This window comes from Corticium candelabrum, chromosome 17 (genome assembly GCF_963422355.1).
Source record: "Corticium candelabrum chromosome 17, ooCorCand1.1, whole genome shotgun sequence".
Taxonomy (NCBI): Eukaryota; Metazoa; Porifera; class Homoscleromorpha; order Homosclerophorida; family Plakinidae; genus Corticium; species Corticium candelabrum.
Genome location: NC_085101.1, coordinates 5620707 through 5635380, shown reverse-complemented (window position 1 = coordinate 5635380; position 14674 = coordinate 5620707). Strand labels below are relative to the sequence as shown.

Sequence of the window (14674 nt, the reverse complement as noted above, 5' to 3'; positions counted from 1 at the left end):
CAAGTATGAGGAATTGAATTGGTAGTATTATATATATATATATATAATTATTTTACTAATATTAATTTATTGTTATATTTAAGATTTTCTATAATATTTAAATTTCCCCATGTGTATGTCTATTAAATGAGCATCATCTGATATACAACACCAAAAAGAGTGTTGTGATTACATTCAAGCAGAGACGATGGAAACACTCTAGTGAATTAGATGTCTTTCTCAGTGGCAATAGATTACCAAACAAGGAGGACATAACACGTTTGGGCATGGTCATGAATGATTACTGTATGGTACAGAGCACATTGGAGGCTAGAAAAAGAAAATTTTATGCTGCTGTGAATGGTGTCATTAGCCAACTTGGTGGAAGTTGTTCAAAAGATAGTGTATGGATGATGATCATGGAAAGTCAACTATTTCCAGTTCTTGCATATGGAAGTCATTTGTGGAATTTTGAACGAAGTGTAGTAGAGACATCTGTTAAGTTAACACAGCGTATCGAAAAGGTATTTGTCGTGGGCTTGGTATGAGACAAAGAGACTCTATAGTGGAAAGAATTCCAGGATTTGTTGAGGCATCTCTTAAGATGAAAATACTACAGGCTAAATTCCTTAAACGGGCCACAGAATTAATTACGAAATGAACTTGTGAGAGGACTGGCATTGCTAATAGTTAGACATAGTTATCCTGGACACGGATTGGATATGGTAGATGGCAATATTTTTTCTTGTAGGTTAAGTGATTTTGTGTGTTAGTTATGTCATTTGTCTACATGTGCGTGTGTTTTATGTTGCCCCTATGAGGGAACTACACCAGATGCGGTGTGATAAAAATAAATTATTATTATTATTGTCGTGCTCAACCAGATCAGCCTGGTTTGTAAAGTCTATTACAAGCACCGGAAGCAAACCCTGCTTCAGAAGTACTTAGACCATCACGGCTGTCTAAAAAGAAGACATGACTTTACGAAGGATCCGAGTAGATACCAGAAGCACTGTTTTCTGTAAGTGCTGCAGGTTGTGATGACCTGGAATAATGTCCAGCCACCGTGCAATACCTGCGTGCACTGTGCCCAAAGCTCCCAAGACCACCGGAACCACCAGTGTTCGACAATGCCACATGCGGCTTATCTCCACTCGCAAGTCGCTGAACTTCGCCAACTTCTCAGCATGTTTCTTGCCAATGTTGCCATCAGCAGGACAGCTGATATCAATAAGAAGACAAGTGTTTGTCTTCCTATTTCTGAGACAGATGTCTGGATGATTGGCTTTGATCCTCCTGGCAGTGGGGATGGTGGTATCCCACATCATAGTAATGTCATCCGTCTCCACAAGCCTATCAGGATGATGCCGGTACCATCTGCTCTCCACTGGAACCCCAAAATGGCGACAAACACCCCAGTGAATGATGGAGGCCACCTGATTGTGTCGATCAGTGTAGTCCATCGGTGCCAAAGCACTACAGCCTGCCACAATGTGGTCGACTGTTTCCAGGCCTACACTGCACATGCGGCAAGTAGGACTGACATCACGATGTAGAATCTTGCGCTCATATAGTACCGAGTCCGAAGAGCTTGGTCTTGAGCAGCAACAACCAGTCCCTCAGTTGCAGCAGGAAGAATCGCTGCCTTTAGCCATCCATAGGTCTCTTTCATGTCCACAGGCGGTTGCTCAGTGAGACGACGATACTGCCCGTGCATAGGCTTCCCGCTCCAGGACCGCACACGAAGAGAACTGCAACACGTACAGTAATGTCTCGCATCTGTTTCAGGCGCTTGCTCGAAGCCACCTTCAACCGAGTTGGATGCATTCCTGTGTAAGTTCTGCGACTTGTTGTCCGAAGCAAGACTCCTCCGCAGCTGTGCAGTAAAGCGACAAGCCATGCGCTTGATCGAGTGTGAAGATTTTCCAGAGTCACACTCCCGTATCATCTGCATGAAAGGATCAGAATTGTCAGCAAGGTAACAGTTCAGCCTCACAATACAAGATTGATATGTCGACTCAATCTGTTGTAACCCCCTACCCCCATCACTGGAAGGAGCGTACAGTCGGTCAACGTCTGCAGCAGGATGGTGGACACCGTGCATAGAGAGGAGCTTTCTGGTCCGTCAATCAAGCTGCTGCAGGTGCGTGCACCCCCAATGAATGACGCCAAAATCGTAAGTGAGAACCGGTAGTGCAAACCCATTGATGGCTAGAATCTTGTTCCGACCATACAACTCAGTCTGGAGAACCACCTTCACTCTGCGCAAGTACTCGAGACGGAGTCTCTCCCGCATCATGCTGTGCTGAATACCGTTACTCTCATCTACACCCAAGTACTTGTAGACTTGACCCGGTTCCAGACAGTTGATGGTGTCCGTTTTTCCTACCGTCACTCCAGAGTTGTGTCCAGATAGCCTGCCGTTGACAAAGTGTGCAACAGCACATTTGTCCAGACCAAACTTCATCTGGATGTCATCAGAGAAGGCACGAACCGTGTGCAACAACCCGTCCAACTGATCAGAGTTTCTGCCATACAGCTTCAGATCATCCATGTAAAGTAGATGACTGATAAGCTGACGTTTGGCAGTCTCACCATGCCCAGTGGTCATCCGGTAGCCGTAACCGGTTCTGTTCAGCTCCTTGCTTAGAGGATTGAGAGCCATACAGAAGAGAAGTGGAGAAAGTGAGTCACCTTGGAAAATACCCCTCTTGAGCTGCATAAGCCTTGTCTTGATCGTACTATTCCCGCAAGAAAGCACTATCGATGTCCTCCAACTCTTCATCACACGTGACAAGAACCCGCACAAGACTGGACTGATCTTATGCAGCTGAAGGCATTGGAGCAACCAACTGTGTGGGACGCTGTCATATTATTATTATTATTATTATTATTATTATTATTAGGTTGTCCATTTGTGTTTGCTACAGTAGCATCCTCGGAGAGGTGTTGTGCAAAGTTGTGTAGTTCTGTTGTGCTAATCTCATAAACTGCTTGTAATGTACTGCATATAGTATCTACTTTGTGTTATTACAGAAAGCTCAACATTTTCTCTCCACTGAACTCGGTGGCCTTTCCTAGCAAGCTCTTATTGTACAAGCTCTGACTGAATTGTTTGAGTTTGCAGCTTCATCTGTGTTGAAGACATTGCTCTGCCTGGGGTATACATATCACACACAATGAAGTACCGACTCAGTTTGTTTGCAGACACCAGAACAATGAACATGCATGTCATTTCTCTTGTAGAAAGAAGCTTGTACAGAGCTCATACTTCTATATGTTGTGTTTAACAACAGATTTGTAAATTCCAGTTTCAAAATACAAACGTTTTACTAACATTTCCAATTTGAAATTTAAATGCTTGAAATGTTACATTTGATTTTAAATTATTTGGTTAAATCTATTAATTAAAGTTGGGTTATTTGATCCACCCAAATGCAATCACGTGAGTGTGATCTTTCGGTGAATTAATTAAGGAATATATCACATGTAAACCAGGACATTTTCAACATGTAAACTGTTGGATCATCCCTATAAGAACCATTTATTTTTGGAAGGCTGAGACACAACACTCATCACTGAGCCTGTGGATAGAACGATTTTACTTTTGTTTCTATGATGGAGAGCAACCATGAGAAAGAAAACCAAACTAAATTTATCTGGTTTACAATATAGATCATATGTGTCAATAGAAATGCTTTTCTAGAGCATCTGTTTGATATGATGTCATCTAGACATATCTATATCTCTGAGTTTCCAACATGCAACAAGATCTAGGAAAACCACTAGACCTCTAACCCAAAACTCACTTGATAGGCAGCACATCCTTTGGGGGCAGTTTTATGGTCTGTCTACTTCAACTGTCAAGGCTATGAATAGGATCATATGCACGTGGTATATGTGTCCACTGGGATTATATTTCACTAGTGGGTGGTATTTGCAAGTTGTTTTGATCCTGTTGGTGGTGGACTTCATAGTAACAGTAGCCAACAGTGCAGACAACATATACCAATTGAAGCAATCAACCACAAACAGTTATAGGTTTTTTATCTTTTGATGAAGCAATAACGACTATTTGTAGTCTAGTCCACAACTGTGATCACATAAATCTAGACGTATACTTTGGTTGAACAAAAAAGTAGTGCATGTGGTGGTAACAGGAGAGTCATGCAATGCAACCTTACTCCACCTTCAATTGTGTTTGCTCACAATGGCTGATTTTTTGGATGTGACTAAAACAGTCTAGATTGTACACTGTGTACTTTTGTAAATCCATCCAGAATGGTTCATTGCAAAATAATTTACCCACAGGTTGCACAAATGTGCATACAAAACTGCTATTGGAAAATCAAATTTATTCTAGCTGAACAAACAACAGCTAACCATTCCACTGCCTTTGCTATATATATATTCATATAGCTGGTACTGACACGACATCCTTGTAGTCGAATTCAATTCAATGGTATGTTAATTAATTTGTGTGTGTGTGTGTGTGCATGTGTGTGTGTGTGTGTGTGTGTGTGTGTGTGTGTGTGTGTGTGTGTGTGTGTGTGTGTGTGTGAAGCAGGGGAGCTATCACCATAACTGACTCTATGGTCGACGTCGAACGACGTGGAGGGCTTAACATTTGTCTATTTTTTTGTGTGAAGCAGACTGATCATAAATGCACTGTAAGAATTATCAACATGCTATTCATATCAAGTGTGCCTATAGCTCTCTATAAGCAACAACACCCAGCAACTGCTCTACATACAAACAAGAAAGCTACACACATGCAGCAGACAAGACATAGATAGTAGTCCAAACGGAGTTCTATGTCATCATGATATTAATAACTCAACAAGACACTCAAAGCAGCTACTCCATGGAACAGGTTTCCCATGCATTCCCTACTCCAAGGTAAACTGCAAGCTGTCTGTTAATTGTCACCAAAGCAACTAATCAGTCGTTCAACAAAACTTCCCCAACACACAAGAAATTGAGTAATTGACTTGTCTCATAATAACGTTAACATTTCCAATATCACATTTACTGAACCAACGTGCAGTGCTACCACATCTAAAATTGCTTCATCTATCTTTGCTTGTGTTGGCACTAAAAATGAATGACAAATGTGTTCCTTGACCTATAGTAATAATTACTAAACATCTCAATGTGGCAGTAAAGCGTGGGTATTGACCTGAAGTCATACAATATACTGTACATCATCAACTGATCTGTATGGCAATCTCTATAAGACACGCCAATGCTAAACATTTTAAATTCTGAGTTGAACTAGACTTTCTCATCATAAATATGGTTTCATGTACAGTATTCAGAGTGAGATCATAGCTATGTGACAAACTGACTTTTCATTACTTCATGTCTTCATAGGCTACTTCACCATAAATTATTACCTCAATCAACACAATTAACAGTCTGAAATTTTTTGTTTGTTTGTCATTCTCCCTCATATAGCTAGCCTTCACAAGGCAACTTAAACCTACCCGTATATAAGTTTGAAGGTTGGTGAACAATCTATAGGCCACAGGTAATTGACTTGGGATATTGTTATGCAAGTAATGAGACTAACTTCTATTAGCTATGTGCACCTGTGTCATAGAAATCTCAATTACAAGCTAGGCAGACCATGCAGCAGGCAAAGAATCCCTAGTTCTAGCTAACCTCTTCCACACAGGAAATTCAATGCGCTGAAGCCAAACTGAACAAGCAAAAGCTAATGCAGTTTGGCAAACCGCACAAGGAACTCTGTTCCTCTAATTCTTCCGCCTTTTAAGACTCAACAAGCAACCTGCTGATGATCTATTGCTGTCTAAAATAGTGAGGTTGCAAGGTTTCTAGTAGAATACCGTTGCAGTGATGAACAACAAGATAGGAGGTTTCAAATATCAATTGACGTCACATCATGAGTGTTCCTGGTGTGAAATATGACACGGAAAGCATGACTGACGTGATTGGTATGTACCGTTTTACGTGTATTGAAAACAGCTGAGGTGTGTGTGCGTGTGTGTGTTGTGTGTGTGTGTGTGTGTGTGTGTGTGTGTGTGTGTGTGTGTGTGTGTGTGTGTGTGTGTGTGTGTCTGTCTGCCTGTCTGTCTGTCTGTCTGTCTGTCTGTCTGTCTGTCTGACTGTCTGCATGCCTGTCTCTCTGTATATATACATCATTTGTCTGTCCAACACAACTCAGAATAAGGTAGTATGCTCAGCATTATCGAATGCATAGAAATACACACATCGACTGCAAGTAGACTTACAAAAACAAGTGCAGACCACACAACTAACATCAAATTTTCCATTAGCCTGGGTGTGTTGTATAGTTCCTTATTGTATATTGGTGTCAGCTGTGGGGTATTAGTTTTCTTTTCAAAAACGTCATCTCATAGGGTAATGTTCCAGTTCTAATAAACTGGCTACCCAAAGACAACTATGCATGCAAGTGCAGCTGCAGCCATGACCAGGCATTCAGTCTGTTGCTAAACAATTGTAGCAACAGTTTGCTCAAGAACAATTCTAGGCAACAGCATTCTTGGCATTTTCCTGTAAGAATGAGTTGAATTAGTTGTAGTTTCTGGTTCTAAACCCTAAGTGCAAGAGCATCATTGGCATTCCATGTTACTAAGTATTAGATGACATTGGGTTTACAACCTGATGTTTAGACAGGCATGAAACCAAAATAGACTGTCTTGATCAGCACAAGTAGTCTAGACTATCAGACAGTGCACTGAAAGGTCTATCTTCGGATTCCACTGATAAAAATTTCTCTTCCTATACTATAAATACTGTTCCTCCTCACTGTCATATATACCACCAGTGCATGCAACTAAATCACTGGTATCACATATCGAGTCAAATTTGGTCAGCAACTCCAATCCTATTTTGAGCACAGCTGTTTAATAAATAAGGAAGGCGACAGGTAAACAGGTTGGTTCAAGCATGAGCTGAATAAAACAGCTAGTTGTCTTGACATTAGCAATTTTGCAGTAAAGCAGAGAGAACTTAATATTATTAATTAGAGTATCCATGCACACTCATCCCATGGAGCTGCACATATGAACATCCGATAGCCATCAGTTTGACCCCAAGAAATATGATTCATGCCAAATGTCAAGAAACTGGATCATATTGCAAGTACCTAATGCTAGTGAAATGACCTTACATAATACAGTTAACTATAGCTACAGTTAGATATTACACAGATGAAATTTCAACGTACCCATATCTATTTGTCATTATTTTTCTAGGCAAGTGGTTGATTCACATTCAGTTATTTCCGTGATTTCTCTGTTTCTCCCCATCAAATCGGTAATAGTAACTGTTGTTTCTGATGATGATGATGTAGAAAGTACTAGTTCTTGTCTTGCAGCAGTTTTGTTGTTTAACAAGAAGACAAACACTATAGCATCTGTTTACGAACTGCCTAGTGTTGCATGCTTATGAACAGACAGACATCAAACAAACAAACAGAAAGACAGACAGACAAGCAAACAGACAAGTAGACAAACAGACAAGCAGACAACAGACAAGCAGACAAACAGACAAGCAGACAAACAGACAAAGAAACAGACAGGCAGACAGACAAACAAACAGCCTGACAGACCAAACAGACCAACACTTGTCAGTATACTGGATGCACAGGCAACATTCCCAAAATCTGCATGATTTAATTAATAAAACTGCTACATAACCAAAACAATTAATTCCCTATTCATACCTACTGTATATCTCAGATTATTACAATTGCATGACTTGGTATATATCTATGCATGTAGTCAACGAATTCATTGATTTGTTTATTACAAGAGATCTGGTGTAGACATGCAACAGTATGTTGCATATGCTGTCTACATAAACTCTACTCCACTGTACATGCAACAGAAATCCTATGCAGTTACCACACATATTGGTATATGAATGAGTAACCTCTAGAAGGCGTCCACATTTCATGCAAACTGGTTAATGAATGGCTTCTGTCTGCAACAGCATAAACAAGCCCGTAGCTCTGTTTATACTTCAACAGCGGTGTGTTCAACAAGCAAGAAAATTATATTGTGGGAGTGTAATACGCCTGACCACAGATATGTCTATTGAATTGTGCACCTAGTAGATTATCAGAAAACCCAGTATTGACCGCAGTGCATCTCCCTCATTTGTGTTATACACATTCAGTTAGCTTTGTCTGCCCTCTATATCCTATCTAAAACAAAATATGTCCATTGAAACCATTCTAATCGTGCCTGTGTGTGTGTGTGTGTGTGTGTGTGTGTGTGTGTGTGTGTGTGTGTGTGTGTATGTGTGTGTGTGTGTGTGTGCATGCATGTGTGTGTGTGTGTGTGTGTGTGTGTGTGTGTGTGTGTGTGTGTGTGTGTGTGTGTGTGTGCATTTATTAAACCAAGTGTACATATCTAAAAGATTTAACCTCTCAAGTTGATCACATGACATCCTGTATGAACTACATATTGAGTGTATACAACATATAAGAAGCCAAGGGTAAGTACATGACGACAGCATCCGGTCAGTTTGAACTCTTGTACATGAATAGAACTAAATTATGAAGTGTACAGAGAGCGAACAAAGATAACAGAGAAACTAAATCAAGCACAACTAACTCGACACTGCATTGTATTCTTCCCCTTTAATTGTAACACAGAAGACATGAACTCATTCCACCACAATTGGAAACAAATTACAAAACAAGTCCAAGTCTAGCATCCCTCATTATGACTGCAACTATACATACCATGTCTGTGTTTAGTGTATAGTCACAACACCTTCTATTTGCTGCATATTGTACAACAACAAAAAGAAAACAAAGTTTAAATGTTTTGCTTATTGTTTGAGATAATTAAAGACCAAATATATTGACCATACCCTGTGTATTTTGCATGTTAAGAAGGTTCTTCTACGAAGAAGTAGAAATAGTCTAGCTTCAGGGGTATGTACATAATATACCCTACTGATGACCGCTGAGCAAAGGGATTTTGTAAACACCAGGAAATGACCAAACTCGCTTACAAAACAAAAAAGGAAGCCTTGCATGTCTAAATATAAAACAGGAAATAAGGATGCAAATATCAAAACTGGTCTAGTCTAGTCTTTAGTTCACACTGCATCATATGTTTCTTTTTCAATCCAGACATACAAATCTATTAATATGCATGGACTAATTTAAAAACGATCAGTACAGTACATGTATTACAGTATGCATGTCTACTTCCTATAGGGAGTCTGCATATAGTGCTGCATATGCAAACAGTCACATGAGCTGACGCTGCATTGCTGCAACAAAATACAAGTAGACTAATTTCAATGGGTAGTTTTAATGGGATTTGTAAGCAACAGTGATAATGTTGCTGATGGCTAGCTCCTTCAACAAGGTAGAATATGATATACAAACCAGATCCAGAGGCACATCCATATTAATTAGATCTCTCTGTATGCAAAATCAGAATCCTTACACTTCATTGTCTCTAATATATGATATTTAGTTTTGGCCAGGACTGATGCATTTTGTCTTCCCACAATAGAAGCTGGAAGGTAGGTATAGTCAATCAAAAACATGTGTGTTGATCTGTGTGCCACTTACCCTTGTTACGAGGGTGAGAACAGAGACTAGAGATGTCCTGGTCTAAGGTGAAATGACAGCAATGCATAATTGAGTCCTCCATATTGTAAACAATGAATAATGGAAATTTGTCAAGATTCAACCAGCTACATAAAGTAGGATAAACCTACTAGCAGTTAATCTTTCACTTATTTCACTATCACTTTGACAAAAATGAGGAAAACCATCTTGCCATACAATAGAGTTGGCGATACACAATCGTTTAACTGCAAAATATTAATGCAGATATGTGCATGCAGTTACTGGTTTTATCTATGTTTGGTCTGGAGCTGCCATGGTCCACCTGTCAAGACTGGGAATAAGAAGCAAATAATGTGGCCAAATCGTGGGAGACTATGACTACATCCTATTTTCTTCTTTCTTCTCAGAAACAACTAACAGCAATTTCAAACATTCACTGTTGGTATATCTAATGACAATAGATTATTAAATGAAATATGGTACACGTGTACCAGTAGGTACTAATGAAAAGCAAAGAAGGTAGAAAAACATCGCAACAATTACATAGCACGCATGCACGCGTGCGCGCACACACACACACACACACACACACACAATGAATCAAAATGGAACAATATCCTCAAATTAAGTTGAATTAGACCTGTATCACAAAAGGATATACTTTTCCACGTACTACATTTAATGTTCAGAGTTGATGTTACCAAGCGTACAGTCAATTTTAAAAGTCTCATTCATATCTGCATTGGTGGAGCCTTGTGACCATGACCTTTCAATAATATCACACCTATGTGTCTATTGAATTTCCTGACTTCTTGTATTCTTCCTGTTGCCATGAACTTCCACTATTTTTTTATTCTTTTTACAAGGCTTATCATTTTCCTTGACAGGGTCACCAAAGTGATAGACCAAGAAAAACGAAATATGATCTGTAGGATAAACCATAGGTTCAGGACAAGATAAAGTTTCCTACATGTATAGTCTTCCATTGAACAGCTGACATCAATGACTATATGACTAATCCTACATTCTTGTTCTCTCAAAACAACCAGCACTATTAATAAAAGCAAAAAAAGACGATAGGAGTTTCTCATTTCCTGTCTATACATTTAATTTCTTGTCCTGAATAATCTAGCTAAATTTTGACAAATGATTGCAGTTCATACTCTCCTTGTGACTAATCAATATGACATCAGAGTTCATCCAGCTAAGCAACCTATTTGACATACCACATACACATGCAATAAATCAGACAAAATCCAACCTCACTCAAATAGGCATAACACATACTAAAATGCATACAAAAATGCACTGAAACAGAGCATAAATATCCTAAACCAGCTTGTAGGGGATGTTAGTTAATTAACACCTTTCAATATCACAAGACAACTATAGCATTCACAGTATTCTAATAACCCATTTGCAATTTCTTGTTTGCAATTTTCTATGACAGTACAAATCTAATTCTAAAAAGATGATTAAGAATGACGCTTCTAATGTATATCTGGATTTCTACATTTGCTATAGCATTCCCAAGTATGGGTTGACATAACAATTTCACACCAATCTATTTGATTTTCAATCCCCGACCTAATTCTTCCTCTAGCTTGGCGCTTGTGTTACCATTAACCTTTCAATTTCAATCATGTTTCTTGTATTCCCTATTATTTGTCTTTCTAGTTTTCTATAGTGCTAGACATCCAAGAAATTTAGTCTGTAGATGTGAGACACACGCTCCAGGGAAAGATAAGAGTTTCCTACACGTGTGTAAAGATAACGAGCACTTTCTATAGTCCCTTCCACTATCTTGCAGACACGCTGACAGCAGAAAAATCATCAATTGTGGTCCAACGTGCCTAAAACAGTCCTTACGGACAAAGAATTCCCTCAACCGCCGTCAACTAAAAATGCTAACTAGGCAACAAAACAATAGCTCACATCATGTCCTACTTTCCAAAGGAAATTAGACTTTGCATAAGAAGGTACTTTCACTGCTTGTTGATGGTAATGTGAGGGCTTCTGCGTGCAACTGTGTGTACACTAGGTAGCGAATCTCTAGAGTATACTTGCGTCTGCATCTAGGAAACAGATAGGTACGTAACTCTTGGTTGGGATTGCCAGATATCTGCGATTCGAGACGTTGCAATTAGCTTCAATAAACAGACTGCCCTTCGAGCAGTAAACAGGATTCCATCTCCGCAGACGTTGATGTGGGAGTGAAGAATTCGCAGGCAGACGCAGGACGTGGCTTCGCCCGTCTTTCCGCTTCAACGCGGCGAATGTGGCTTCCACCCTAGCAAACAGCCCAGCCCCGTCTGAATCGTGGCTTGGACAAGAGGCAAGGAGCAGGAGCGTGAAACGTGAGAGGTCGACTGTCAACGTCGGTGGTGCATGTGGTTGTCTCCGCCCCGTACTATGCAGCTGGTTCTTATCACAAAGTGCATCTGGGCTTAGCGCTAACCACCTTGATGGAAAGTGATGGAGCGAGTGCACAAGCGGATTGTGAACTGTAGTTACTGAGATTCAAACTTGTATTGTTGTATTTAGAGATGTTAATGCTAAAACGCGGTTTTTACTGCAGATACTGCAGAAATATGTACAAAACCGCAGCTTTTGCTGCGGCACCTGCTCTCGTCAGTTCACTTCAAATGCATAATCAAGTTAGGTCCTCTGATCTGTACACACGCGCTGCGCAAATACAAATGTAAAAAATAAAGCTGTGGAGAGAGACTGTAGGAGTCTCTACTGACTATACAACTCTTGTCTGATCGTATGGTAGTAGTCCGAGTCACTGTTCAATCTGAGCATTTGGCTGCTCATGTTGAGTGTGATCTGCATACATCTGTCCCAGAACAGTTTCTTGTCAGCGGTGCAGAGAAACGGCTTGAGCGGGTAGCTGATCTCATTGCCGGTGTAGGAAAATCCGAGAAAGAGACAGATGAGGACGGTCATCTTGAGGTCTTGCAGACTGCTTACTTGCGACTCGGTGCACGTCGCCTTCGCCATCATGTACATGAAGACAAGACTCGACTCCGATACGTACTCGTGATCCTGCCAGCCTTGCATGATGAGAGTCTCGTCGACAGATCGAATCCAGCGTTCGATGTCGTTCGGCACGACTTTCATTCGGCTGTCGCACTGTCGACAAATCGATTTCGAAAATCGCTGCATCAGTTCGTTCGAACTCAGCGTGTGCACTCGCTGTGACTGCTGCTGCTGCTGTTGTTGTAGTCGTGCAGCCTTCCTCTGTTTCATTTTGGCCGACCAGCGCTTGATGCTGCCGAGCGGATCCGAGACGATAGCCAGACCTCGTTTAAGTTTCTTGGCCGACGCGGGAAGATTCTTCTTGGACAACGCGTCCGATCTCGATGTCGTAGAAAGCGATACTGTAGCACCCATTCTTTCCAATGACACACAACAAAATGAGCGAGGCGTGTAGTGTCGTTGTCAATATATCAGCCCACGGATATGACGCTAGTCGTGACGTCTTCCTTCCAACAAGTAGTTCAATATTGTAAAGGAAAAACGTAAGTGTTCAACCACCTATCGACTCGATGGGAAGCGAGTTGCGAACTGAATGTCGTATTCAAAGTGTTCTCCTTATATTCCCCAGGCCCTTCCCACCAACACGATTCGATTAGTCGCCACGTGTGTCCCTAACAACTTATCATAGCAGACTAATCTTAGCTCCACCCACCAGCACCTGCTAACCAACTCGTTCTGTCAACCTTGATTGCGTCTGACCACATTAGAGTCAGCCTACAAAGGCTATCGCGCCTTCAGTATGAGAGCGACTACAGGAAACAAAGCAGCAAGCGAACCCACTCAAACAAGCTAAAATTATTAGATTGAGTCATACGTCTAGTCCATACTAACCGACAATCGCCAGGACTTAACACGCCTACGCAAAGTGTTCCCTATCCGCAAAAGATTTGCAGAGGGCGCAGCAAAGTCTGTTTCGGAAACCGGAACTGCGACCTTACGGTTCACTTAATGTATCAAGTTGCGACAAAATGATGCTGGAATGTTACTCATGGTTCCAGCTTTCCAACGAGCTGCCACAATTGATATGACACCCGGACACGTGCAAGCCGACTGCAATCAGACACGGGAAAGGGACTCCACCTCGTGTGCATAATTAAGCTAAAAGCAGCCATATGGCCAGCGTCGGGAAACCCAGACAGGCGGCTCCATGGAGACTCAGTCTCGCTATAAGAGACTAGAGTGTCTCGCTGCGTTTGGAATTGTCTAAACTGCAGCGTCTGGTGTTGTCCAACAGGCACGAGAGAATGGCAGTCGCAGGCTAGTTGGGCGGTCGGCACTATACGCAAATATCACAACAATAATTGTCAACAACTTATTACCATTTAGCGCCCAGTAAACATTTCCTATACTCTTTAGCTAATTGACACCACGTCCAGTTGTTAGATCCGTTCATGTCTGTAGCAATAGCGTCGTCGGCAGAGCTGTCGGTTTAGGAAGTAGTGTGGGGACTATTTCTCCAACACTAACGTCAGACCCCGATCCTGCTGTTTCACATCCTGTTTCTAAGAGGAATTAAGACTTGATGAGCCCTGCATCAAGATGTTGACTTGCAAACGTCCGCACGCGCAACAAACGTTCTTCCTGTTTTTTTATTATCTACCAAACAACGTGCAAGAGAGTCTGAGGGTCTGTGGTATGTGCAACGTTTTCAAGCGATGAATCATAAAATCGGAATTCTTATTTCCAATCCCGGGTTACAAAAACATAACAGCCGGTTCTGTCCGGACTTCACACTCGATTGCTATTAAAAGTAAGCTGCCAAAGTGAAAGAGGTTGCTACAGATACAAGTGACAAAGGCATGCATCGGTTGGTACAGATTTTTATTGCGCATTTTCGAGCAACTTGGTCATTATCAGGAAATGTGTGGGGGATTGAAAAACTTGCAATGCGCAACCACAATAACACATCTCACTTCTTGGAACTGAGACCATGCAGCAAAAACTAGAATGCATTTATTGTTTCTGTTTTACAGAAAAACGTTAGCGCTAATACTCTGCTAACTAAGTGATGAAGAATCACTGCTCTACTTGATAGCTTCATTTAGTCAAATTAATTAATTGAAACTCCTA

At 41.0% G+C, this 14674-nt stretch overlaps 2 protein-coding genes across 2 annotated transcripts; both read right to left on the bottom strand.

Annotated features, from left to right (window-relative positions):
• Positions 1–122: 122 nt before the first annotated feature.
• Positions 123–2722, bottom strand: LOC134192908 (uncharacterized). Its single transcript, XM_062661663.1, has 2 exons — positions 2240–2722; positions 123–137 (listed from the first exon to the last, which is right to left on the bottom strand). The coding sequence occupies exons 1-2, from the start codon at positions 2699–2701 to the stop codon at positions 123–125; spliced, it is 477 nt and encodes a 158-aa protein (XP_062517647.1). The 5' UTR covers positions 2702–2722.
• Positions 2723–12072: 9350 nt separating this feature from the next.
• LOC134193016 (cyclin-dependent kinase 5 activator 2-like) lies at positions 12073–14672 on the bottom strand. Its single transcript, XM_062661794.1, has one exon. It carries the CDS (start codon positions 12956–12958, stop codon positions 12302–12304), a length of 657 nt encoding a protein of 218 aa, XP_062517778.1. The 5' UTR covers positions 12959–14672; the 3' UTR covers positions 12073–12301.
• Between the last annotated feature and the right edge of the window lie 2 nt (positions 14673–14674).

Coding starts and splice junctions, on each gene's coding strand:
- LOC134192908 (XM_062661663.1), bottom strand. CDS start 2,701: ATGCAGCTCAAGAGGGGTATTTTCCAAGGTGACTCACTTTCTCCACTT.
- LOC134193016 (XM_062661794.1), bottom strand. CDS start 12,958: ATGGGTGCTACAGTATCGCTTTCTACGACATCGAGATCGGACGCGTTG.